Source organism: Crocodylus siamensis, chromosome 4, assembly GCF_052110815.1.
Source record: "Crocodylus siamensis isolate JL-2025a chromosome 4, ASM5211081v1, whole genome shotgun sequence".
Classification (NCBI taxonomy): Eukaryota; Metazoa; Chordata; order Crocodylia; family Crocodylidae; genus Crocodylus; species Crocodylus siamensis.
Window position 1 is genome coordinate 156,602,257 of NC_143398.1, and position 27,761 is coordinate 156,630,017.

The 27,761-nt window shown below is 50.3% G+C and overlaps 2 protein-coding genes across 2 annotated transcripts; one reads left to right on the forward strand and one right to left on the reverse strand.

The window, feature by feature from the left end:
* The first annotated feature begins 171 nt into the window (after nt 1-171).
* Nucleotides 172-15,776, forward strand: NT5C3B (5'-nucleotidase, cytosolic IIIB). The gene is made up of 10 exons (XM_090041662.1): nt 172-281; nt 336-507; nt 1,438-1,536; nt 2,191-2,260; nt 3,098-3,144; nt 4,315-4,400; nt 6,458-6,547; nt 8,678-8,840; nt 10,092-10,292; nt 10,812-15,776. The coding sequence occupies exons 1-10, from the start codon at nt 172-174 to the stop codon at nt 10,920-10,922; spliced, it is 1,149 nt and encodes a 382-aa protein (XP_089897788.1). The 3' UTR covers nt 10,923-15,776.
* FKBP10 (FKBP prolyl isomerase 10) lies at nt 14,125-27,087 on the reverse strand. Its single transcript, XM_090044424.1, has 10 exons — nt 26,752-27,087; nt 23,807-23,952; nt 21,752-21,941; nt 21,342-21,487; nt 20,134-20,323; nt 18,459-18,604; nt 17,796-17,985; nt 17,235-17,377; nt 16,877-17,040; nt 14,125-16,125 (listed from the first exon to the last, which is right to left on the reverse strand). The coding sequence occupies exons 1-10, from the start codon at nt 26,943-26,945 to the stop codon at nt 15,940-15,942; spliced, it is 1,695 nt and encodes a 564-aa protein (XP_089900550.1). The 5' UTR covers nt 26,946-27,087; the 3' UTR covers nt 14,125-15,939.
* Between the last annotated feature and the right edge of the window lie 674 nt (nt 27,088-27,761).

Here is a 27,761-nt window from a genome sequence, read left to right on the forward strand (position 1 = left end):
CCTCCTCCCAGCGACCTTTGCGCGCGCCCTGCCCGGGGGCCTTTGGCCTCCGCGGGGCGGGGCGGGGCGGCAGAGCCCCGCGGGGTGACAGCAGGCGCCGCGCCTTGCTGGTTATCAGCTGCCTGCAGGCATCCCTAGGACAGACAGTCAGTGCCAGCCCGGCTTCGGGTTATGACCTGGGGCCACCTTGTTGTCCCAAAGGCAGGCTCCTGGGGTGCCCGTGGTGAGGCTGTGCCCCGTGCCCACCTGCGAGACCCCTTCGCCCCGCCCGACACCCCCAGGTGCCAGCCCTCCAGCCTCCAAACCGGCTCCTGATTCCCTCCAGCACCCCGCAGCCTACATCAAGCGTCCCGTGCCCCGCCCAGCCCCGGCGCGGGGCTCGCCCTGCCCGCTCCTCCCCCGCCAGGGGCCGGCCCGCGCTGCGGCTCCTCCCCCGGAGCCTGCGCATGCGCCTGCGCGGCGCCGCACCTCGGTCTTCCGCGGGGCGAGCAGGAGCCGGCTGGGATGGTGAGGGCGGGCGAGAGGGGGTCGTGGGCTGGCAGCGTCCGGGGCGGGGGGCCGAGAGCAGCTCTGCTACCCAGCACAGGCTCTGGGGGCCCCCTGGAGGGAGGGGGTGCCCTTCTTGGGGGGGTCCCCTTCCTGAAGCCCCCTGGCCGGGAAGCTGGACCGCCTCTGCCGCTGTGGCACGGGGGCCGTATGCTGGAGCGGGTCCTCATTGCCAGGGGCGCCTCTCTGCTGCCCAGGTGTTGGGGGCTGGCTCGGGTCTCCCTGCTGGCACCTTCTGTGCTGCAGGCCAGGCACAGGCCAGCCAGCTCGGCGCGGGGCTCCGCTGGGGATCGCCTCCGAGCATGTCATCGCTCAGAGCTTTGTTGCTGTGGAGGGGTTGGGTAGAAACAACACCACGTCTCCCCCAGATCTCTGTTCCCCCGGGCTGAGTGCTGTAAGCTGATGGGTCTCTGCCCATCCTTGTGCACTCTGCAGAGTCTGCATGTCTGAGAGCCGGCTGGGGTCTGGTCCCCTGAACCTCTCTGCAGAAGCTCTCAGCAAGGCCCAGTCTTGCAACTGTGTCCATTCAGGTGGATCTCCTTGCCTCTTTAATGTCACAGAGGCAGCTTTGGGGTCAGAGCCTAAGCCCCTTGCAGCTGGTACTTCTGCTTAGGGCTTTCCAGAAACAGGGAGGGAAATTTGTTGTTTGTTTGTTTGCTCATTAGGGTCAGTTTGATTTGGAAACAATGTTTGAGACTCCACCCTATCAACTTTCAGCACTTGGTTTTCTTCAGTCTACTTTTGGGGCACAAGGGGAAAACTCTTCCCTAAAGCCCTTTACAGTGCAAGTTTATATTGGGAGTGGCTTTTAAACCATGGCGGTGCTGGCATCTGCAGCTTGGCCCTATCTCTGAGCATCACACTTTACCTGGCAATCCTCTCTGCTTGCAGATTGTGGAACTAGACAAAATGACTGTGCGAATGAAAAACCCTGACCATGTGAGGGGGATAATCTCATCCATCAAGAAAGATGGAATAAACAAACTGCAGGTACCTCTTTTGCTGTAGGAAGTTTTGCATTGAAGTGACTCTGTGTGTGGGGGTAGGGAGAAGGGATGGTAACATCCTGCTTTGTTTCTGCAGCACCTGACAACTGTAAGGTGTGTCCCAGGATGTCTGAGCACCTTGGGTTTTGTTTTTTTTAAATTTATTGTGACAACGCCTGTGGGAGAAGCTGTTACCATACAGTGACTTGGCCAAGGTCACACAGGAAGTGTGGAACAGCTGGGAGTTGAGTCTGTTCTCTGGAGGCCCATGTTGCTCTCTTAGCTGCTGGGCCATCCTTTTTCCTTCTCTGCCGGGTGCTCTATAAATATCAACCCATCCTTCCAACACTGGCCTGAGAGGTGGATCAGCAGGATCATCTCTGTTGAATAGATGGGGAAACTGAGGCACAGAGAGGGGCGGGGCCTATCCATTAGTTAGGAGAGCATTTCTCTCAGAGCTGTGAGCAGAACCTCAGAGCTTCTGGCCAGACTATGCCTTGTAGCTAGGAGGAGGTCTCCTTCGGTAGTGAGTGCTTTGTACTGTCCATAGGCTCAGGTCTTTGCAGATAACAGCCCTTGCCCATGTGCCTCTAAAATTGCAGTGTGCTTGGTTCCTTTTTTACTTTGTCCTTTTCTCCATCATCCCTGTGTTCTCCAGGTCATTTCTGATTTTGACATGACGCTGAGTCGGTTTGGATGGAATGGACGGCGGTGCCCCACTTCACACAGTGAGTTGAATTGCCTCATTTGTTTCTTACTGATCCTTCTGGGATCACCTTCTTCCTTACTGCCAGCTCTTCTCCTTACTCCCTCCTGCCTCTGTCGTCAACGCTTGTCTTCCATCTCACCTCCACCCCTGCATCCAAAAGACCTTTCTAAACTCTCCCACTCATCTATCTTGATCCGCTTTCCACCTCTGCTCCATGCCTTGGCCATCTCTGAGCTGACAGCTTTTTCTCCTTCTGTCTCACTTACTCTGAACTCTCCAAAAACCCATTGCAGATGCTGGCTTCCTATTTACTGCCCTTGTCTCCACCCCAGTTCCCACAGATTTTTCCCTCCTCACTTTCTTCATAAATCCCAGACTTTTGTCCTTCCTTTCTGAGTTGCATATAACTTGACTCCTGCCTCAGCCTCTCTGCCCCTGCCATTCTGGGCTCACCTCTACACCCTCTTTGCCACTCTTGGCTTTCCAGCCTTCCTTTATGTGACCAGAAAGTCCCAATCCCCTTTCTACCTTTAAGTCCCTTGCTAGTACTGTCTTCTTGTACACTTTTTACTCAGACTATACAAATCCCAGCTATATTGTTGCTTTTCATTTGGAGTAGGACATAAGCAGGGAGCCTAGTAAAGAGTTTCAGAGGGGACTACAAATTTGGGCTTCTGTGCTTAGAGGGGACACAAACTATGGTGGATCCTGGAAGAGTAACTGCCCTTTTAAAGTATTTGAAGCTGGGCACCTAGAATCCCTTTTTTTGGAAGTGCCAATTCCTGTCCTTCTACGTGACAGAGAAGATGGTATGGGTATTTCTGGGCCATATAAGTGACTGTTTTTGTCTTTGCAGATATCTTAGATAACAGTCATGTCATTACTGAAGAAGGCAAGAAAGAGGTACGTTTTGGGTGGTAAGGCATTGTCTTTTTTAACTCTGGATACAGTGCAGTTTGTTGCTTGCATACTGCTGTACCTGCCAGGTGTCTGCTTTCTTGGCCCACATGTAGAAGGTAATAGAACATAGTGTTGGGGCAGAGATGTGCACCCATTTCCAAAGAAGAAAACAGCCAGCTTCCAGTGACAGTTCAGCCAAAGGTGATGCAGGCACTTTGTGCAGATGAGGGATGTCATTGAGGCTGATTAGTGTCATTGTTGCTGTTGTCCTCGTAGGATTTTATTGATGTGTTGTCACTGTTGTCCCAAGAACTGTGGTGTTGACAAAGTCGCAGCCAGGAGATTCCAACACCAGTCTTGTCATAAAAAATGACCACAGGCTCAGTTTAGTGGCAAAGATTTGGGTAGGTTTATTGTCTACAAGCACAGCCCTAACACATTTTGCCTACCAGGAGTTAAGGCATTTGTTTGTACCTGTGACAAGGTAGTCAGCTCACTACCACATAGACTCCATTAGGCTGCTACAAAGTTTCCTTGATTTCCAATTCTCTTTACATAATTTGCTTTGATCATTTTATAAATTGTGCTCCATCTGTATCTTGAATCTCTTGGATGGTCTTGTTCTGGGTGTTCCTGTTCTAGTCTTATCATTCAGGCACTGCACTATCCTATACCTTGTATAGCCAGCTCTCCCTCCCATCTTTTGCCCGGAGTGCCCTTCTGGCTCACATGCCAAGTGTTGTTTACATAAAGAGTTTATGCAAGGGTCAGGTTTGCTCCTCAGGCCTAAGCTGACCAATACTTCAGCAAAACTTTTGTGTGAGCAGTATATATTGATCAGTGTTTCCAGCAAGACCTATAAGGGAAACTTGACAAACCTGCTGTCTAGCTTTTATCTAATCATGGCTATTTCAAGGCAGGTGGAACAGTGATGCAAGAAAGGAAGGAACATTTCATTTGAGTTTAGAGCATCTGAACCAAGCCCAGTGTTGGCAGGATTTCCAAAGCCATATTAAACCCTTGTCATCTTTGGGAGCCCTGTGTTCATTTACCAAACTGTTTCAGGCTTGATTTTGAACTTTGATGCATTTAGCGAATGTGCAGTTCCTCGGTTTGTTTTTTAGAGACTTTGCACTTATTGCACTTTCTTTTGAAACTTGTCAAATGTTCCAGTTAAAAGATCTGCTGCACTATTACTATCCCATTGAAATCGATCCCAACCGGACCTTGGAAGAGAAATGCCCTCTCATGGTTGAATGGTGAGTGACTGAAATTGCAAAAGCTAACAAGTCTTGGGCTGGAAATAGATGCTGTCTTTGGAGCACGATCAGCTGTGCCATGAAACATTGCAGTAGAAGGTGTCTTCATGGATGTCTAACAGATGTCCCCAGGGTTGTTGTCCCCCAGGGTCAGTCCCCTGCCCCCAGCTTTTCAGGGGCTTGATCTGTGGGGAAAAGGGTCCCATGTGCTCCACTCTGACTTGGCATGCATCTACAACTGGAAAACCTCTGCTTGCAGATATGCCCCCCTTTTTGAGGGGTGGAGGAATCCCTCCGCAGGGGTTTCAAGTGGGGAGCTCCCCTAGGGGTTCCCCTTCCACTTGCACATAGTGCCACAACCCAGGGGCAGCAGTGAGAAGAGCATGTCAGGTGCCAGCACACCTATTATGCTGCCATCCCTGAGGCAGGGGCCATGTGCAAGTAGAGGAGGAACTCCTAGGGAAGGTTCCCCACTCCACGCTTGCTGATCTGTGCTGGGGGAATGATTACCCCAGTGCATTTTTCTCCTTTTGCTGTAGGATTCCCCCACACCCCAAGAGTTGTGCTTTCCCTGCTTGTAGGTGCATGTACCAGATCTGGTTGGGGCACCCAGGGCTCTTTTTCCCCCAGGATCTGTCCCTTCAAGCCACAGTAGTTCCTGGCTGGGGTGGTGGGAGAGTCCAGGCCACTACTGGCACCCCACACTCTCCTGCCATAAGTGAACAGAAGTCAACCAGAAAAAAAGTGGCACAAATTGTTACCACCTTTTGTTGGTACTACAAAATGTAAGCACTTGTAGTGCAACAAAGTGTTTTCATGTCAGTTCACTTGTCTTTTCTACTGTCATAATTTTTTTTTTTTATGGCAGCACAAAGTTAATGCCTTGTAGCCTCAGAATGAAAAGTTTGTAATTGCCTCTTTCACTGGCTCTTATGCAGAATGCCTTGGCACGTCATGGTCCCAGTGTGATATCATTCAGGCTTCATAAGCTGTCCAGAACATCTCAGTCGATTTGATCATTAGGTAGATTCATTTGAAAACTTGCAGCTCCCAGTTTAACTTTCCCAATAAGTTCAATGACAAAAAGGACAAGAAGTCAGCTGGGAGAATGCATTGCCTTTGAGGGCAGGGCACAGAAGCTATAAAAGGGCCCTTTGAGATTTACATCAGCAATAAATTATCCTGGTTTCATGCCTGACAAGCAAATTCCAATTCCTTTGTATTCCTTCAGGCATGTAGTTTCATTATTCCTAATTTGAGTGATAGTGCCACCATGCCTGATGTAGCTGTGGTTTCAGCTTACTTACCTGCTCGTGCCCAGTTTCAAAAGGGATCCCTGAGCACCTGATATGTTGGTGATAGATAAGTTACCATATTTTCCTGCATACCAAATGCCCCCAGATCAGACATGCATGCTGAGCCCTGATTGCAGAGGCGGAGTACACTCTGCAACATCAGCAAAAGCTGGAGTTTTAATCCTTTCCCAGCTGCTCCCAAATTAGCAGCAGCTTTTGGCTGTTTTTTGGCTCCACCCTTCCTTCCCTGTGGCCAGCATGGAGAAAAGTGGCCAGCTATTACAGCTGTCATCCATGTTTCCATTTTTCTATTTCAGCTCCAAAATACTCGGCTTCCGTGCATAAAGATATGCACCCTGATTTTGCAAGGCCGATTTTTTTTTGGGCGGGGGGGGAATATGGTGTTTTTCATCTGATAACTGGGCACTGAGAATAGATGAATAGTAACTGAATCAAGGAGTGCTGGGGCAAGAGGCCTCAGTGGACACAGCACATTCAGTCTTAGATGTGTATTTGACATCCTGATTACTTGGGTGATAAATACAAAAGAAATGCATGGACTCAAGAAGTGCTCCCATTCTCCTGGCAGCTGCTTGCCCATAGCAAGCCATACATATGAAGCAGAGAGGTAGTCATAGCTCTGTTTAAGCAACTGTTTACCATGGAGATGATTTGGTTGGTTCTATAACATCCTTGAGGACAGTTCCATGCAGGCTGCCTGACTGCCTTGGAGACGGAGCTCACTTTGCCATTTGCTTCCAGGTGGACTCGGGCCCATGACCTCCTATCCCAGCAGAAGATTCTGAAGAGAGACATTGCCCAGATAGTCAAAGAATCGGAGGTGATGCTGAGGTACTCACTTGGGGACGGCTTATGTCCTCTCCTCCCCCTTCTCTGAGAATACATGGCCGAGGGGCTTCATCATGCTCCTGCTTGTGCTGTCTAGAACCTGGGGGTGCAAGAGAGGGAAAAAAGAGGCCTTAAACTGAGCTCTGATCCATCTCTCAGCCCCTTCCAAACAGGACTTTCGCTGTATGATGGATCAAAATTACCACCTGCTGGGAGTTTGGCTTTATGCAAAGCAGAAACAAGGCAGTCGCATGAGTTCCAGCCTAGCGTTCTTTCTAAGAACTGTTCAGCCTGCAACCCAGGTCCTTCCTGTGTAGAGAACCGTCTCCACCTTGCTTATCAGCAGAGCCAGCTTAGTGTAGCCTGGCAGGATCATCAGCTGCCATTGGGGGAGGTGGTTGGCAAGCACTGCTGCTCTGTTAAAGATAAGCCACTCTTTCTCTTTCTTGAGAGCCACAGCTACAGAAATAGAAGCTTCCTGTGTGGCTCAGATGACAAATGTGGAAGTGGCTGGGGGTCTGCTCACTTGCACAGCCCAAGATAAGGTACCTGTTAGCATCTGAGTAACTGCAGGGATTTCAACTCTGGGTCACTGCCACAGAGTTGCAGTTGATGTGCTGCAGCGCGTGCAGGGGAAATGCCCATGCTCGCTTGCTTACAGGGTCCCTCTGATAGTAGTATTTATTGTTTTGTGCTGTGGTGGCATCGGAGGGTCTAGCCAGCACTGGGGCCTCCGGGGGCTAGATGCTGCCCTTAAGTTAACAGTGATGGTTGCTGGCCCGAGGAGCTTGCAAGAGAGCCAGTTGGAGACAGCAGATGGCTAACAGGCAGGACAGGGTTGCTGGGGGTGGTTTTGAGAAGCTGGACTCCCAGCACCTCAGCCATATGATCCTGGTTGGCTCATGAGTCTTACTATAGGAAGTTGCTGTCTGACAGCTCTAAGGCAGGCAAAGCACCATGCTCCCTGAAGGTAATTTTAGGGTTGGGTATTTGACTGGTCAAATTAAGTTTGGTCAATTGATCTATCAAATATAGGTCTAAAATTGTTTAAAAAAAAAAACACAGGAAAAGCCCACATTTCCATTAAGAAATGTGTCAGGAAACAACAAAAAATCATATTTCTGTAAAGAAAACTACAAAAAATGTAGTTTTTTTGGGTAATATTTCTATAATCTTTGACAGGTTAAATAATCTTTGACAAATCAATTGATAATATTTGATGGATTAATTGACCATTTGACCAGCTTGACAATCCTATGTAATTTACAGGCAACTTGACCAAAATCACAGAGGAGGGGGTGCTAGAGCAAGTCTTCCTTGCTAGCAACATTAGCTGGACTTAGATCTTCAGTCAATTTTAGCAGCTGTGCTCCTCCTGGGGAATGTTGTTCTCTCAGGGTTAAATTCCTTCCTCCAGACCCACTGAGCTAAACAGGCATCAGGAGACTCTTGCTTAGCTTCTGCATCTTGATGTGTCTGGCAGTAGAAGGCTGCATGGTCTAAAGCCCTGCAGTCAAGACCCCTGAATTGGGATATCAGCTGTAACACTGGCTCCATCTCTGACCTGGGTCAAGTGTCTTTCCCCCCGCTGTGCCTCAGTTTCCACAGCTGCCCAACTCCTTGTAAGCATTTAGAGAAGGTCCTAAATACAGAAATGAGATCCAGTCTCTTCTGTCTGGGGCCAGGATGGTGGAATAGTTGTGGGAGCAGTCATCTGTGGAGCATTCTTTTCAGGTTTTGAATGGAGCTTAGTGCCTTATGGGACAGGATTTAGGGAGTTTGAGTACCATGAGGAAAAAGATTTTGGTGGGCACAGTTCAGCCTAGTGCAGAGGATCAGTAAAAGGTCCATGCCCTGATTAACCCGTGGAGACCTGAGGCCTTGTCTTGGCCTGTAAAGCAGCACTGGATTTTACCCACAGTGCAAAATTGATTGGTAAACCTAAGGCCATATAGGGAGGTTAAGGAGCATAAGTTAAGGAGCTCCCTTGTGGCTTGGGGCACATGGCAGAAGACCCTGCCTTGGAGAGGAAAGCACTTATCACATTGCAGTCTTCCTGTTTGCTGATGACCCTGGGGTGAAAGGTGCTTCTGTGATGCTGTATGCCATGCATTTTCCCCCTTCTTCTCTTAGGGACGGATTCAATGCATTCTTTGATCAGCTCCATAAAAACAACGTGCCCCTGTTCATCTTCTCGGCTGGCGTGGGTGATATCCTGGAAGAAATTATCCACCAGGCCAATGTTTTCCACCCAAACATCAATGTGGTGTCCAACTACATGGACTTTGATGACTATGTGAGCTGCATTCCTTGCCTTTCATCTTTCAGGACTCTGCAGAGAAAAGCAATTCCTTGGCACAGAGTTCAGGGAGGGGAGAATATTTAGGGAGGGGCATCATTGGGTTCAAAGCCATTTTTTTCCAACAGAATTGTCATTCCCTGCTGCTAAGGCAACACTTTCAATTAGTAACCATAGGATCACTTAAAAATGATACTTTATTTGTGTTGCAGTAACCCCTTCTCCCATTCCATTCTATGGGACCAGGGCTCCATTGCACAAGGCACTGTATGGACAGTCAGAGAAAATCCCTGCTGCCAAGAGCAAGGCAGACAAGGATAGGGAAAAAGGGTACAAGTAGCCCTTCACCTTTTGTATTTCACATACAAAGAACCTGGGCTGCTGTTCTTTCCTCTGTTTTGAGTTACTTTTACTCTCTGTTCAGGCATTGGCCTAGGGATACTGTTTGAGGCCCAAAACAACAGGGGTCATGGTCCTGTCTGGCCTCCAACCCCCTAGAAAGCAGCACAGCAGGTTACTTTCACTGGAAGGTGCTGAGACCTGGGAAATCTCTGTGAGCTTTGTAATAGCCTTGTGTTTTCCTAATGAAACCAAAGCCTTAGTCTTGACGACCTGCCACTTTTTCTTTCCTGCCATTAGGTGTTTGGGGTCTGATTGCCAGTGACTCGGTTCTTGCCCTATGGCTAGACAGGGGCAGTGAAGAGGGGAGAGTCAGGTGGCTTTAAACCGTGAGTTCTGGGGCTGGGCTGGCTGGCCCCAGGGCTGCTCAGATTTATTCTTTGCTTCCTGCAGTCCTGTAGAAGCAGAGCATAGCCCCATGCAGGGCCCCCACAGCCAGGCTCCCACATATTCATGTTCTACCCTCGTACACAAGCCTTACATTGTTTTCTGCCAACTGGGGAAGGTGCCCTGCAAAAGGACATCCTCAGGGGACTGTTTCTGCACAACCTTACAGCCCTGTGTACACCCAGGGAGGCCTAAAGGGGACTGAGTTGCTGAGAAATAGGCCCTCAATTCCTGAGAGTGCCATGATGAGAAAGGGACACTGCCAGATGGCTAGTTCATAGAGTAGTGCCAAAGGGTTCTGGTGCTGTGCCCAGCCCTTCACTGAATATAAGGGTGGCTCTTAAGCAGGGCCCAGGGGTAGGGAGACAGCTGCCCTCCTAGAGAAAGCTGCTGTTGACCTTTCATTCCTTCAGCCCTGAGACACCCAGTGATCAGCCTATTTGTTTGTCCTGTGCTGCCCAGGGCATCCTGAGAGGTTTCAAAAGTCCACTGATCCACACCTACAACAAGAACAACTCAGTCCTAAACAACACAGAGTACTTCCAGCAGCTGAGCACCAAGACCAGTATCATCCTGCTGGGAGACTCCATAGGAGACCTCACCATGGCAGATGGGGTTGCCAGTGTGAAGAACATCCTCAAGATTGGATTCCTGAATGATAAGGTGAGCAGGGACCCAGACCTGGGAAACGGGAGGACTCTACCAATGTGAGCCCTGGCATGGCCCAGGTGTTCAGTAGAGGAACTGTGAGGTGTCATGGTGCAGGGAAATGTTGGAAGTGTATGAGAGAGGTTTGATGGGCTTCAGTCAAGTTCTTGATGGGTGGGTGTCCACCTCATGGGATCAGCCATCACAGTCACTGATGCCCTCCCTAGCCACCTCAGCTGAGATGCAAGGGCTGACTGAGCCATGGAGTAAGTGATTCCGTGATTTCTAGAGGGAAGTCATCTCCAGCGGCAGCTCTGAGGGATTGCATTGGGAAACTGTAAGGTCAGCTTGCTTTGTCAGGCTCTGCCCTAGGGATAGTCAGTGGAGTCCATCCCCCCGCTGCTTCCTCCAGGGCAGCTGATCTTGTACCTGTCCCCAACACTGCCTGTATTTTCTCTTCTGATGATCTGGGTGTAGGGGCAGGATGCGCTGATTTGCAGCAGCTAACCCTTCACCCCCATCCCCTCCCTGCAGGTAGAGGAGCATCGAGGAAAGTACCTGGAGTCTTATGACATTGTACTGGAGAGAGATGAGACACTGGATGTGGTCAATGGCATCCTTCACTACATCTTCACAGAAACCTGAGTGTGGGACCTGGGATCCCAACTCAGACCTCTCAGGATGGCCCCTGGGGACACATTCTCCATTGCTCAGTCAGGGATTTTATGTCATCTTGAATCCATCCTGATGCCCTTGGCAGCTGCCCCTTCCCCCCCACTTGGGCAGCCTTGTGTTGTGTCCATCACCAACTTTTATCAAACTGCTCCTTTTGCCAGTGCTGGAATTAGAGGCTAGCTCCTCCAGACTGCTCTGTCCCCTGATCTCTGCACACCACTGCAAAACCTGCAGCCCCAAACCCACATAGCTCCAGGCCAATAGATGTTCCAGCTCTGAAGCAAACTCAATGTTGGATGGAGACACCCTGGGCAGCTGCACACAGAAGTAGGATCTCTGCTCAGCCCCGGGTTTGGAGACAAACCTTCTTCCATTGGTTTGGGCCTATTGGGTTTTGCTGCATCAGCTCCCTTTGTAGGGAAGCAGCTGCCTCGCTCTTGGTTTTCTGGTTGTGTGTTGCATGCAAATTGCAAAGCACCCAAGCTGTGCTGTACCAAGTGGGTCAGTGGCACTGCAGCCCTTCAGCCTGCTGGTACGGGTGAGTGCCTGCATGGTCATCTGCTGCGGAAACCCTCTAGATCTGCTGTCTTGTAGCCAAGCCAGCTCCTCTATGCTCTCTGGTCAGTGTTCTGCTTCTTCTACCCTAGGATCTTGGGGGGTTGTTTGCAGTGCTGCCCTCTGGTGTTACATGCTGCCTGTGAGTTGATTTAGAGTGCATTGCCCTGATCCTCCTGCACCCTGGGAAACCAGAAGGGCTGAGCATACAGACCCTCTGCAATAGAAACTGAGCCTGGAGCAAAAGCAAAAGACCTGTGTTAGAGCACAGGCGTGCAATAGCATGTGCGTAGGAGGAGGCCTTAAGGTTGTAACTTGGAACATGGAAAACCAGAATTCGTGAGCGGTTTGTGTGGTCCTGATGCTGTATGATCTCCAGGGTACCTGCTCTTTGACTGCCTCTGGGACCTGCTCATGGGATGAGACCTGGGTTTAGCCATTACTAGGGAGGAGGAGGGTTTTGCTTAGTGGCTTTCCAAGTGGCAGGAGGACTGGATTGAAGTGTGGAATGAATCCTACTTGGAAATGGCTCATGCAAGGCTTCCCCAGCCCTTCAGGCTGGGCTTTGGCTTGCAGAAGCTGCAATTAATTTGCCAGGAAATAGGTTTGTCTTGAAGGGGATGGAGTCTGAGGTGATGGACATTAGGGTACAGTGTGCACTGGTTGCCACACAGCTGTAGGGCTCTGGGGGTAGTCAGTTTGAAGGCTAAGGGGCAGGAGGAGGGAGTGATCCGTGTGTTGTCTTGTTTAGTTTTTACAAAGTGTTTTGGCAAGCTGTTCCAGTAGAACTGGGTTTTAAAAGCAGCACATTATGTGTCATAAATAGCCTCTATTTTTGTAAAATTTCCCATGGATCATACATAACAAAAAAAAAAAAAGCCTCACCCTCTGCAGCCCTGTTCTCCAGGATTCCCTTTGGGAGTGACAGCTGGATGGGATTGAAATGGAGGTGAGTGAGTGGGGATTCTCTGACTGGTGTGATGCTTATCTTCTGAGACAGCACAGTCCAGGGACAGAGCTGGGACCTGGAAGATGTGTGCGTTTATACTTGTGTGAAGTTTCCTTTTTATAAATACTTTCTAAAGTCTGTTTGCAGTCAGGAATTGGTACCTTGTCCCTGTGTGGGGTTTGGCATGAAAGCTGGTGGCTTCATAAGCACCCAGCTTATGGTGTGAGCTCTGGCTTCACTGGCATTTGACTCTTATGGGGAAACTAGAATCTTAAACTCCAAGCACGGCACCATCCAAGGTACAACTAGTTTTTTGTCAGTGTGGCTGTGACATGCTGGTCTTTGTATGTGTTCTGCAACAGTTTGGGGTCACAGCCTTTCTCAGAGCTCCTGCATTCACCTTTTAAAACTCCATCTTCATCTTCTTCCACACTAGTCTGGAAGATACAGGACTTGAGTTGCATAAGAAGTGGCTTCTATATCTCTTCCCCAAGTTGCCCATCTGCCCAACTGTGATGGAAGGAACCTTATTTTGTTAACTTTGCTAATTGTTAATAATCCTGTCCCTGGAGCAGTGGTGCCCTTTGTCTCGTGGTTGTTTTGCTGTGGAGGGCTCACAACCTATTTCCCTGTGTTGTTTGATAACAGAAATGTTACTTTTTGATCTCCTTGTAAATTCTGGCCTGGGCTCTCACAGTTATGTGGCTCACTCCCTGCTCCCTGTTTCACAGTTGGACGTGGGTTTTTTTCCATATTTTAAAATAAATATGTTGGATTAAAAAAAGAAAGGCACACATTGTTTGTATGCATCTGGGTCCATTGCATGAGCTGTAAGGCCAGCTACTAGAGAGAACCCAGGAAGGAACTGCACTTCTCAGCATCCCTTTTGCAAAGGCAGGAGAGCTGGTTATTCCTATTTCTGGGCTGGGAAGCCAAGGCAGAGGGCACTGAGTGCTTTGTCTGACATCTCAAGAAGCCCATGGCAGAGCTGAAGAGGACAGCTATGGCTCCTGACTCCTTAAGTGCAGAAGCACTATGGGTAAAAGCCCAAGCAAAGTTGCAGCTGTGTTCCAGCTGCAGTCACCTGGGGCAACACTGCCATAGCAACAGAAGCATTGCAGGACTGGAGCGACGTTCTGCTGTGCCTCACCCCCCGTCCTGTCCTGGCGGTGTCAGCTGGACGATGCAAAGAAACCTGCACAGGGCAGTCAGAACCTGTGAGCAGGCCCCTCCCATTTCGCTGCTGGTGACCAGCGTTTTTCCACACTAACAACTGCAGGTGCCAGTTATCTGTCCCAAGGGACTATGGGGGCAGCTGTGTGTGTGGTGGGGGAGGAATGGGCAGTGAGATGACCCACACAAAAACCAGGCTGACGTGTAGCTGACGTGTGTAGCTGACAGAGATCCACTGACATCTTAAAAACCTAGCAGTCTCCTCTTGGAGCTGGGAGAAACAGCACAAACACACGGATTCCCCCAGTGCAGATGAATTAATTTCCCAGCCAGCACTGCAGATGCCAGAAGCTTGGCCAGCAGGTTTATCCAGCCAGATCTCCAGAACTTCCCCCATTGCTAGAGCCAATGCTAGGATGGATAGGTGGTCTATCTTCATCTCACTAGCCAGACAAGTGCAAACCACACTTCACTCTAAAATAACAGGACAGCAAGCAGATGTTGGAAACCATCTGGAATCCATTTATTGGGTGCAAAGTAAACCTTGCTATTGAGGACTTTATTTTAATCTTGGACAGAGCTTGCACTTCTAATAAAAGATCAAATACATGATCTTTGCCCAGCAGGTGGCACAAACACTCTCCCAACAGTCTTTATTTGCAAACCTTTTAACTGATGCAAAGGCAAGGGAGAGGGGCTGTCTGCTGTTTGCAAACCAGGGAGCCTCACATTGGGGCTCCTGAATCCTTTTGAGCAGCTAAATAGAAGTTGATGGATTTCCCAGAGGGCTGAAGAATCTCAGTTCTTGGGATCAATTGGATTTGTCTGCAAGCTCAGATGGATTGAAAAATCAGCCCACTTCTAGGGAGGAGTCCAGGGATAAGAGTTTGGGCCCTGATGACTAGTGATTTCAAGGGCCCATCGTAAGACCTCTTAAAGGTCCCTGACTTTCTGGAAATGCCATATATCTGCCCACAGGAAAAAAAACCCCAAAAAAACAGGCCTTTTTATGGTCTCCAGTTGCTCATCTAAAACCAACCTCCGCACTCCCTGCCCCAGAACACTCACCAGTTTGGAAAATCGTGGCCTTGGCTTTTCTTTTACAATCCAAGCAGCAGCCAGAGGCGAATCCCTAAGTTACTATACTATGGAGGAAATGGAAAGGTGCTGCACAGCAGGGAGCGACTACTGGATTTGTGCTGTGAGAAGAATCCAGCTGAAGCAAAGGGACTGCTTTGCATATGGCTCCAGCTGGCCCTCTGCCCTGGGACTCCTAAGCAGCTTCTGACTGGCCAATGCTCTGCAACCAGTAGGAGAGCTGGTAAGTGCCTTTCCCACTTGGCAGTGAAAACCCTGATCAACAATTTTGAAGCATGCAAGCAGTGTCACTGGAGGAATCAGACAGCTTAGGTGAGTGGTAGTGAAAAGTCCTCAGGACTAGCCTGAGGAGAGAGGAGGCTGTGGGGCCCTTGGGTAATAACTTCACAGTCTAGCTTGCAACTTGACTGCCTGGGAGTTCCTGGCTCTGAAACTGGGGTGGCTGAAGTAGCTGGAGGATGCTACCAAGTTCAGAGTCCCAGCACCACTGCTTGTCCCCAGAGGGACCTGAAGTGAGGCTGTGTGGCACTAAGACAAGTAGTGAGATGCTAGGATGCAGCCAGCACTATTTCTGGGCATGGAACTAGCCTGTGACCACAAGCACTGAGAGTGTGGCCTCTCCCCTCCAGCCTGATGGAGATAGGGCCCTAGAGACACCCTGCCCTAACACAACAGGCTGGAAGGGCTTTTCTCTGGCTCCAGAGGGGACCAGCAGAGAGTGCAAAGCTAGGGAGAGTGACTCACTAAAAGAAAAGGCCTGGGTTGGGTCTGAAAGCACAAGGATGCAAGAGCTGCGGGGAAGCAGGGGGCAGGGATGAGCTGCCCCATAGCTCTCCTACAGCCTAGGGCATAGGCTGTGGGAGAGAGCCTAAAGCAGAGGTTGTGGCTGGACCTAGCCTGTTGGTAATAAGGAATGAAGAACCAGAAAATGTGGGAACCTCTGGCTGCTTACTTAATGTATATGTTCTTCATGCATGTGTGTGTGTGTGTTCCCTCTAGTCTGTTTGAGACTCCCCAAATAAAACTTGTTTAAATAGTAAAAAAAAAAATTACAAATACTCAGAGAGAACCTCTGCAGAGGGTTCAGACCCGCACTGCCTGGGGTGGCTTGCCTGGATGCAGGCTTGGTGGGGAGGGGAAACAGCCTGTGCCAAGGGGAGAGAGGAAGGAGGTTCTGTCTCTGTTGGCAGAAGCAGGAGCACCAGTTGCCCCTCAGAGCTCCTCGTGGACTCTCTCCTGATCCTCATCTGTCTTCAGCTTCAGTTCCTCAGCAGTAATTTTCCCATCCTGATTCCGGTCCTGGTTCTGAAACATGTCAGCGATGACTTTCTCCGGGTCTGAGCTAGGCATGAGACGGCCCTTTCCCTCTGCTATTTGGGTCTTGATGAAGGTGATGAACTGCACAGGGAGGGGTGAGAACAATTTGCTATGTTGTGACTATTGCAATGGTCTTGTCCTCTGTCCCCTGGCACAAAGGGGTCTTAGCAAGCTCCAAGTGGTGGCGTATGGTTATGTTCTCATGCACCCAGCTCTGGGGTGGAGAGCAATGGCCAGGCAGGTCTGGCCTTTGCACACTACTGTTGGTAGAGGAATTTTGCTCTCCTGGTCCCCTGGGCTCCAACGCACTTGTTGGTTCTGTCTTCAAAGCCCACCTGGGGAGGCTTTGCAAATACAAATCAGAGCTGCAGGCTTTTGAGGCAGGGCAGGGCAGACTGGCAGGGACCTGCAGCCCCCCCCCCACCTTTCCTTTCCAGCCTTCAGCTAGGCACAATCTAAGCTGTTGTCCTTCCTGGCCTGGGCTGTAACTTTCCTGGCATGCCTGGTGGCACAAGTGCCTTGCTACATGGCACATAACTAGCCCTTTCCAGGCTGTGGCTTTCATGTTTGGCTGGCAGGCTTGCTGGGCTGACTTGTGACAGACCCCTTTTTCTACCAGCTTCACACCTATCAGCCCCAACAAACACTGTCACTTTGCAACAGTGCTGGGGACCAAATATAGGTACTGAATAGCAACTGGGTAGCTTTGCAGTCTCATTCTGTCCCCCTCTTTGGAAAGCCTCAACTCTGAGTCAGAGCTAAACTGATTCCAGCATCCCCAGGTCCCTCTGGGGTGGCCTTCCCCTGCCCCCCTTTTTTACCCCCCCTGTACCTCCTCAGGTGGGATCTCGCCATCCTTGTTCAGGTCCATTTCCTCATACAGGTTCTCGGGTGGGTCCTCATGCCAGATAAATAGGTAGCCTTCTGGGACTCCGTCCTCCCGGGACATCAGCTCCACTTCAAACCGGAGTACAGCACTGCCTGGCACCCCCCGGGCTAAAAGGTAAAAGGTACATGTTGTGGAGTCTGATTCTCTCCCCACTGGGGCAGGAAGTGTAAGAATAAGCTTCTGAGTATTACACTGGGTGGGGGTCAGCCAGGACATCACAGGGGCCAGGTAAGACCCTAGCTTGCTACAATAAGACCCTGGTTCACAGGCATGTGCCCCCTCCCTCCTCCGTGCCCCTCACCTCCGTTTTCTCCATGTCCCAGGTGTGGGGGGATGATGATCACTCGCTTCTCCCCTACACACATATTCAGGAGGCCTCTGTTCAGCCCTTCAATCACTTTGTTGGCTCCCAGGGTCACTTCCTGAGGGCTATCATAGTCATGGCTACAGGAGACAATGAAAACATCAGGCCTCAGCCCCAATCCAGCCTATAAACATCTCTGTGCGCAGGGATCTGCTTCCTGGTTGTAAAGGCCTCTGCTGTACTGGTGAGCTGAACAAGTGCTGTTTCTGCTTGCCAGGTTTTACCTGAATCTAAAGGAACGGTACCCCCAGAACCCTCCAGTCCTGCTGCCACCTCCTGTACAACTTGTGGATGTCCCTCCAGATCCTCACTGAACCCATCCTGCTTAGCTGTGTAGAGCTAACAAGCCTACTGTCATCAGTGCCATGGCAGTAAGCATGATCCCCCTGCAGCAGCTCAGGTGGCTGCAATTTTGGAAACAAAAGGGGGGCTGCAAAGAGAAAGTGGTTCAGGCTGCCCTCGGGGTGTCCCCTGGAGCCTGTGAGAGAGGGAACTCACGAAGAGAAGAGCTTGGTGCCATCCATCAGGGAACAGTTGTAGTGGTAGCGGATGAAGTCCCTGTCCTGGCTTGTGACATTGCAGTCCTCAGGCCGGAAGAGGGTCTCAATCTCCACTGGGTCCTCAGGGTTGTGGAAGTCAATGACATGGATGTCAAAGACGAGGACAGCTGAGCCAGGGATCTTGTCACCTGGAGGAGAAGTGCAAAGAGGCTCATGAAGGGCTTGGGGGAAGTACTCAGGAGGACCAAGGAGGTTGGGGCTGTGAAAAGTCTCTCCTGGCTTTGCCCCCAGGGAACAGGGCAGGATTGCTTTCTAATACCCTGCTCATCAGAGTTCTTCTAGGAGTCCCAGTGCAAGGCCTCCCTCCTCTCCTGTGGGGAAATGCATTCCCCTCCATCTCCCCATCAGAGTTCCCCTGTACTCCAATTCACTTTGTGCTTCCTTTGTGCTGCCTCAGATCCTGACCATGGAGGGTACAGCAAGCCCCTCACTTCTTCTCCAGGGCATCACCCAGCTGGCCCAGGGTGCAAGTTCCTGCTCTGCTCTCAGAAATAGTGGGACTGGTGAGGGGATGTGTGGGGTCTAGGCAACAAGGAGAGGGGTCACACATTGCCCCTTCCCCAGTCCTGGCATTCTCCTGCCCCAGGGGCCCCCTCCCTACCTGCTCCATTCTCCCCATATGCCAGGTGTGGGGGGATGATGATCCTCCTCTTCTCTCCGACGCAGACGCCCTGCAGGCCCTGGTCCATGCCAGGGATGATGTAGCCCTTCCCGATGTAGGTGTCATAGGTGTGGTTACGGGAGTAACTGCAGCAAGAGTAGCACCTTCAGGTCACAAGATTATCCAGACTTATTTGCCCTGACCCCAACCCACATCCCAAGCTCTGCCAGTGCTCTTGACTTGCCAGGACCCTAATCAAGCTCAGAGCCTCTCCACTTCAGAATGTGTCTGTCTGGCCACATAGTGGTGCGGGGCTGTGCTCTGAATTTGAATCCATTTATAGGGGCTAAAAAGTCAAGGGGCCTCTCATGCCCCCTTAGGTGAATGACCCACATTTGGAAATGTCCCAATCTCATGGCTGGGGAAGGCAGGCTCCAGCCAGTCTTAAACACCTACGTTCTCACTGGGCATGTCTACATGTGCAATAAACTCTGGGATTTATTGCTCCCAAACGTGCCGTTTGAACACATGCCTGGGACTCCAGCATGTTGAGCCAGGTTGGAGTAGCCCCAGCAAGCAGGAGAGCTGAGGGGTCAGCCTGCCAACTGGAGCCTGCTCCCTCTGGCTCAATGTGCTGTGGAGGGGCTGGCTAGGGCACAACGGTGCTTCAGCACGGGGCTGGCCAGCAGGTAATCCCTGCACTGAAGCACCTTTGTACCCTGGCCAGCTGGGGCAGTATCTACATGCGTGCTGCTGAGGGGGTTTTTTACTCCACAGCAGGATAGTACTTGTAAATACAAGAGTAAATTAGTTTACTCCAACCTAACAGGGATGCACATGTAGATGCTGAGATGTTTACTGTGCAGCTATTTAGTATACTGCACAGTAAACATCTTGCATAGGCATATCTAATGTGAATGGGGCGTGTTAGCCATGACTCACTGAGATGGGAGAGTACCTGGCCTCTCCATTCTTCAGCAGTACCTGGCCCACAGCAACCAAAATTCAGGGCCCCTCACACACCTGCATGTCTCTGGGAAGGATGGAGGTGTAGGGTTCCCTTTGGAAACAGCTGGTGACCATGTAAAATAGGGGGATCAAAGATTCAGTCTGCAGGTCTCCAATGGACTCCATGCACTGCCAGCAGTATACATTGACCCTGGTCTCATATCCTACATGTGGCCGCATGCTGGCTCTGTGGCTGTATCAGGCCCACAGACTGTCTCTGCATGCCAGAGCCTGCATCCACGGCCAGTCTGGTGAGGATGCTGCATGCAGCACAACCCTTGGATGAACCAGCTTCAAGAGCTGGTGAGAGACTCCCACTGTGCTGGGCAGTCAGAGCACCCAGTGGTGCCATGTTTGTTGGTTGAGATCCTGACCCCTGAGGTCAGTGCTCCCTTTAGCCTGGGGCTGACTAAAATGGGGGTCAGGCACCTGTTCCATTCTCAGTCTGAATTTTCTGTTACCCAAGAGGATCCAACCATCTACTTTTTCCCCAGAAAGCAGGGGCAGCCAAGAAGCCACCATCCAGCTGCCCTTGAGACCAGTGCAAGGACTCCAGGAGCCATGCGGCAAGAACCTCTGTTGAGCCGGCCACAGCACAGAGACAGTACAAGGGGCCTCAGACACAGAGCATGCTGGTGTGGAGATCCTGTTGCCTCCTGCTCAGTACCTGGAGTCAAAGAGGGTCCCATCCATCAGAGTGCCATTATAGTGATAGCGGATGAAGTCCCCAGTCACAGTCTTGCGCTTGCAGGATTCTGGCACCTCCAGGTGTTCCAGGGTGATACCATCCTTTGGATTGTGCAGGTCCACTAGCAGCACGTCGAACACCAAAGAGGCTTGGGGTGGGATCACTGTGCCTAGTGGGGGATTAGCCAAGAGCCTCAGCCTCACGCAGAACTAGTCCCCACCATGCGCCCAGGAAAACTGAAGGGACAGAACTAGGTAGGGGCCTTGGACAGAGCTGCAGCCTGCTAGGTGACTGCATACAGGTAGCTACCCCTCATGTTCTGTACAGAAGGGAGTCCCCTGATGTGCAGTGCTCGCTCTTTCTGTTCAGCTTGTGATACAGTACAGCACACTGGGCCTAGAGCTCTGCATGTGCCACAGTGTCATGTTGGTGGCAACAGGTGGCCACATTTGGGCTGTGCACCTTCTTTGGGCACTGGGCTGGGCTCTCCCAGCACCACCACACAAGCAGTGTTATCAATAGACAGGATGGAATAATCTACTATTGAAAAGGATCCCAGCTACCCCCTTCCCTCGCCTTCAGATAGCTCAGGCCCTGGTTGCTGGCCTGGGCATGTTCTTTCTGCCTGCCCAAATTCGGGAGGCAGTGAGCTCTGTCCCAGGTAGAGGGTCGGACTTGATGTCAGCTCTGGTGTCAACACCAATCTTCCCTACAGTTTATGTCACAATGGACAGCACCAGAAGTCTACCCAAGATCTGAGGCAAGAGCCTCTGCAGGGCTTCCCCACCTATTACTGACTCCTTGAGTCCCCTCCAGTCCTCAGTCCATTTCTCTGTTCTCTTTGCAGTGGTACCTCTGTCCTGGTGGTCCCCAGGCTGGGCCTATGTAATGCTCTCACTTGCCTGACTCAGGCTGGTAGCCTCACCTCAGAACCTCATCAGACCTTTCTATTGGGACATGCTGGAAGCGAGGGTGGATTGGTACCTGCTGTGATTGATAGGACCTGTCCCTCTCCTGCCCATTTCTGTCAGGCCAACAGCCCCCAGCCTGGCTGCTCCAGAAAGGACATCTTGGTGGCTGCACCATGTACTAGCAGGGCACTAGTGCCTGCAATCCTCTCCTTGTGATGCTCAGTGGAGCAGGCAGGGGGCTCTGCCACATGGGTCAAGGGATGACTTCCCACTCACCATAGCCCTTCTCCCCATAGGCCAGGAATGGGGGGATGGTGATCCTCCTCTTTTCCCCAGCACACATCCCCAGCAGGCCCTGGTCCATGCCTTTGATCAGCCAGCCCGTTCCCACGTAGGTGTCGTATGTGCCTTCCTTGCCATAGCTGGAACAGGGGAGAGAACAGGAAAGAGACAAGAGGAAGAAGCGCCCTGGGGGATAGGCAGCCCCCACAACCCTACTAGCTCAGCACAGGCATCCCAAGCACAAGGGGCCACAGAGTTAATTGAAAGTGATGGATATTGGTGTGAGAAAGTTTGACCCCTGGAGCCACCTGCTTGCTGCACTGATGCAGGTTGATCTTCAAGGCAGGCAGCTGGCAATTCACCACCACTGTTCCCCAGCACCATCCTAGCCTGGTATCCTGTACCTGGAGTCAAAAGGGGTGCCGTCCAGGAGAGTGCCATTGTAGTGGTACCGCACAAAATCTGAGTCCTCCACGGTGCGATTACAATGCTCTGGCTTGTACAAGGTGTCGATCTGCAGCTTGTCATCTTTATTCCATATGTCCAGCATGATGACATCGAAATACAAGGTGGTATCAGGAGGAATCAGCCCAGCTGTAGGGAATGACAGAGGAGAACGGGTCAGCCCAGTGGGACACGGGACCTGGCCCTACAGTGACTGGTAGGGCTTGTTTGCAGAGCCAGGACACAGGATCCCTGCCCACAACTACTGTTGGACACATGCTTTTCCTATCGTCACCACACAAGTGGGAGAAGGAAGGTCTCTGTCCCCCATTGTTGCCTGGTCTAGAGTAGACTCAGGGAATCTCTATTTCAACTTTGAGAAGAGCAACTGGGACCTGGCCACTGAAAAGTTCAGTGCTGAAGGTTGCCGGGGTTCAGATCTCAAGTAGGATCACTTGAACTTTAACAAGGGATGACTTTGACTAGCATACATCAGGTGATGAACGCACAAAACATCTGGATTTTCTCTGCAATTGAATCAACTACAGCCCCACCCCTCCTCCACCCACCTCCATCCAAGTGGAACAGAGAGTGCCTGTATGGGGGACCTGTGCAGTCCTGGTGAGTAGAGAATCACTCCTACTGGATCCCTCACCTTCTTTTTCTGCTGTTTTTTGCATTTCAAGGAATATGTGCCACATCACAGCAAAACAGTGATCTGCTATTCGATATGCTGATGATGATTTACCAGTAGGGAATAAACAGCAATTAGCCCTTTTTTAGCACCTTTCATGTCAGGTTCTGAATGTTTATTAGGCTTAGTCATACCCAACATAAGGTGAGATGGCTTTGTTTGGCACCAAAATACAGCCACCTTTGGAGGTGAATGTAGCAGATGTTTAGCATCTATGAAAAACTCGCATCCAACTGAATGTGCCAAGAGAAAAAGAGGAAGCGAATCATTCATATCCTCAGTGAATTCTGCCTAGACATGATGCTCCTGTCTGTCCTGCTTGACCTTGTGTGGCTAAGGGATGAGATAAAATGTCTTCAAAATTATCTCCCATTGCAAGAGGCCCTGGTCCTCTCCAGCCCAAGCCATATATGGGCTGCGCTCTGGGACAAGGAATCCTGGAGTACCTGGGCTAGATGCTTCCACCAGCCGGTTGTTCTTTTTTTCATGTGTTCCTTATTGGCTGAGACCTTGGAATTGCTCCTCCCATCCTCTTTTGGGTGTTATACTCAGTATTATAAACTCACCTTGGGGGAGGGAATCTCGGTGCCATGAGTAGCTGGAATAAGCAGGCCCTGTTGCTGTCTGGTTTAGTAAGAGAGGGAAATGGGAGACTGGCCTCTCACCCTGAGATGGCTGAATGCACCAGAGCTGGGTCTGGCAGAGGCTCCAGGTCTGGGAGCCTTTCATTATCCTTGTGGTCACAGCTGCAGATGGTCTGCATGTGGTTCAGGCTGAGTTGGCTGTGAAGCCCATAGGGGCAGCTTAGCTGCTCAGGGAAGGAGGAAGCTGGGACTGGACAATGGTTTGTACAGTGCAATGTATTCCCCAGCAAAGGGTCCAGTCCTGGGTCTCTGGTGCAGGCACCAGTGGCAGATGCATGCCCACCTTGTAAGGAGAACAACCCACCCCAAAGGGAAAACAGCCTACGGATGTCCTAAGAACTGCAGAGCCTGTTGACTTCAAAGAAGGCTCTAGGCACACAGGTTCTTAGCACTGCAGATGGAAGTGGAGCAAGGGTGCATGGAGGGTATCATGGGGCAACCCACTCTTGCTCTTGGCCCTAATGTCCACTTGAAAACCCAACAGGATTTAGTCTGTGATGTGAGAGGCAAGGTGGCCCCACAATCATTTTGTTCATTTTACTGTTGTCTGGGCTCCCAAGGGGCTGATAGGAGGGATACTCTCTCCTGCCCACACCAACAGCACTCCTAGAGCTCTGCTGGTGTGAGGGTAGCCATGCAGGGCTACTAGGTGATGGTTAGGATGTGGGCCCACTTACCGACTCCTAAACTGCCATAACCCAGATGAGGAGGGACGATCAGACGCCGTTTCTCATTTACACACATCCCCTGGAGGCCTCGGTCCATGCCGGTGATCAGCCGCCCAACACCCACCACGCCGGCCACAGTGGCACCTCTGTCATAGCTGGGGATGAATGGAGATAGATGCGTCAAGGCACCTGGGCTGTATCTAGGGTGCTTCAAAGCAGACAAGGTCAAAGGCCATATCAGTTTGGCCTGCTGTTTCATCACATCCCCACGCTGGACTCCAACAACAGAGCTCTCAGCCAGTGTTTCTACTGCTGGGTATAATACAAACCCTGTTTTCTGTTGCTGGAAAATACCCATCTAGCAAAGAATGACCCAATACTGCTTGCTCTCCTGAGGTAACCATTGTATCATTTGGTCAGAGTAGTGGATTACAATGGGCCCACCTGACCTTAACAACTATGAGCCAAGCATTAATCAGTTACTGGTTATTAAACATGAGTATAGCCACATTTCAAGGTTCATTAAGGTAAAGGCTCAGCATTTTCAAAAGACTCCTCTGAGTTTGGGTCCTAGTCCAGCCCAACCCAGCCAAGGGCGATGTCAAGAGGATCAACATCCAGGTAGCTTCGTGCAAGCACCTGACATCAGAAGCCGTTTCTGCAAATACCAGATCAGCTAAGTCTCTCAGTGAGCTGGCAGCATAGTCAAGACCAGGGTCCCATTGCTCAGCCCCCTACCGTTCAGCTATCCCTGCACATCTCTGTGGTGAAAGCAGTTAGTGTGTGACATGGCAGGCTAAGGATGGGCCAAATGGCATCTCATAATGCACTGAAGATCATGCCTTACAGCACTGCCCTGGAATAGGAGGAGGGAAGCACTGCACATATGGGGCATTGGACAGGAGATGGGCACCCCTCCCCTCCCCCTTCCCCCATTCTCTGCCTGGCAGATTTCTTCTGCAGCAAAAGCCAAGCCTGCAAGGAGGTCTTGCAGGGACTTCTTTGATGCTAGTAAGAATCAGTAGGCTCAACCCTGCATTTTGAACATGGTTGGAGACTTGGTAACAGTGCAAGATCAGACCTCTTTATTTTTGTAGGTGCCACTGGTGATGTTTGAGCTGGGACTGGATGTACCGATACCTCCATCTCAAACAAACTCCAAAAAGAAAGATTGGCTTGGAGGCCACTGAGCTGCCTGACTTCTTGCTGCTTCCAAATATTTTAAAATATGCCATGCTCACAATAGAGGGAGAATAAGAACCCAAACACAGCATGGGAGTCTCGTGTTTAACGGCAGATCAGTCTCTTTCTTAAAACCCATTTTAAGAGGGCAATTTGGGAACTTACAAATAAACTGCAATCATTTGCATTGCTTAATGGGCAGCTAATGTTCTCTCCCAAAGTACGCTGCAGCCATCAAGACAAAGAACTGTTTTAGCAGAGAAGTCCCTAGACCCACATATATTTTTACTACTTGTAACTGCAGTAGTGGCAGCTGCATGGCTGATTTACTGTACTTCTTGTTCATGCTTTTGGGAAAGAGGAGGCACATTTCAGTATTTAAACTGGAGCAGAATCCCTTGAACCTTTGAAAACATGCCTGGAAAGCAGCAGTTGCTGCACGCAGCTGGGCCTGATTTTTTGCATGGAAGGGGTTTGCCTTTGCTCGCACCAGGCCTGTGGTGGAGGGTATCATGGGGCAACCCACTCTTGCTCTTGGCCCTAATGTCCACTTGAAAACCCAACAGGATTGAGTCTGTGATGTGAGAGGCAAGGTGGCCCCACAATCATTTTGTTCATTTTACTGTTGTCTGGGCTCCCAAGGGGCTGATAGGAGGGATACTCTCTCCTGCCCACACCAACAGCACTCCTTCCTGTGTAGGAAGGCTTATTCTACCCTTGGTGTAAATCAGAAGTATTTCCCCTGAAGTCACTGGAGAGATCGCATTGTTGGAAGCTCTGCTTTGCACTGCCATGAGCACAGGGAGATTAGTGTGTGAGCCTCGGCAGAATTAAAGCAACAGGAAAAGGGAACACTTGGACAAGCAACTTGGACAAGCTCTAAAGTGACGAGGACTCAACATGTTTTAGTCTTCCCCTTTGTTTTTGCAACATAATCCAAAATACAAACTTTTCTGCTCCCCATCACATAAGTTTCACTGATTGCCCCCGGACTGCCCCAAGAGAAAGTCCTCATGTAAATGAGGTCTGCAGGATTGACCCCTCTGCATGAGCAGCTGCACTGCCAGGTATTTTAATCTCTGCAAAATGAAATGAAACTGACCTAAAATACAGAAGACAATGGATGGTGAAAAACTCGCCTGAGAGACTGTGGCGAAAGGATTTGATTCTGTTCCCTTGGAAATCAGCACAGTGGATTCTGGGTTCATGGATCTACCAGAATGACACGTATACAAATGAGGATCTGGTTCTGTGGCATGTTCAGCATCCCATGCCAGCCCGTGCTTCTGGCCTATCAGAGCGTGGGATCTCAGGCCTGATTTCCCACTACTGTAACGACTCTGACTCCTCTGGAGTCATTACCTTGATGTAAAGCTGGTGGAGTGGGGGGGAGAATGGGGACCTCAGAAACTGCCTGAGCTCTTTCAAAGCAGATGCCAGCCCCTTGAATCTACCCTACATGCAAAACTATTCTGAGAACCTGGCATTGCCCTTGCAGAAGGTGTAAATAAAATTCATAGCATGCAGGTGAAGGAAACAAAGCATGCAAGAGATTAGAATAGACAGCATGCTAATGCACTCCCTGACATTCAAGCTGGGGTTGAACACAACTGAGGGAGGCTCACGGAAAGTTACATGCAACCATCTTTGCAGCGAGAAGGCGCTCTGAGGGGGCTTTGCAGCCGGCTTCCTGTGTGGCTGCAACAAGAAAAGGGATCGAGTTCCAGGGACAGGAATTTGCATGCAGTTTGATAAAGAACAGAGGTCTATACCTGGAGTCAAACTTTTTGCCATCTTTAAAGGTCCCATTGTAGTGGTAACGAATGAAATCCCCCATCTGGACTTCTCGCAAGCAGATTTTAGGGATGTAATATCTGTCTATCACCACGTCTTCTAAAGGACCAGGGTCCCCCAGGCCAAAAGCCCTTAGCAGGCTCATGAGAAAGATGAGGCTGCCCAAGGACATGTTGCTTCGAGCCTGTTGCTGAGAGGAAAGAAGCTGGAGCTGCAGATGTGAGAGGCTGCAAGAGGGCTGGGTGGTGCCTTCTCAAAGGGCTGGAGATTCGCCTTCCTGCCTCATTGATTCCCACCCCCCGGAATCTCGCCAGAAATTTTGTAAACGTGTAAAGTGGGCTTGAGGCTGCTGAGGTCATTTAGCTGTCTTCAGTCTTTCTGCAAGGATTCTTGAAAATTCTTTTCATGAAGTGAAGCCCTAGCAATTTTCCTCAGCAAGTTGGGATTCAGGAAGGCAAAAAAAATCAGTGTTTAAAAGTTCCACGTCGGGATTTTTTTTTTAGCACTTATTTCTGAAAAGGAAAACGCTGAAGCAGACTATTTTACTGCAAGTTTGTACAGCAAGAGGTCCTATCCCATCCAGCAGCCAGTTGTAGGCTGGGTCCTAGTGCCGACATCTAGGTTTCTCAGGCCTCCTGCTTTGAGCTCAAATTTATTCCATTTTCTTGCTTGAATGTTAGTTTTGCTAAACAAAGGTTAGGAGCCAGGAATAATAAATACAACAGATAGATAATTGTTAATAAGAACTTAGAGCTGCTGATTAACAATTTTACAAAGTGCAAACAATAATTTGGAAGTGTTGGAGTGATTTCTATTTATAGATGTTGCATCATCTATTCTTCTTCACATGTCCTCTCATCATGTTCAAATTTTAATCCAAAAATGGGTACATTCTCTGAGCCAAAACAGGGGTACGATTATGGCACTGCATCCCTTCTGGATCTGGCCCTGCATACTGTTGCTCAGTCTGTAGCCTAGTTGGTCCTTG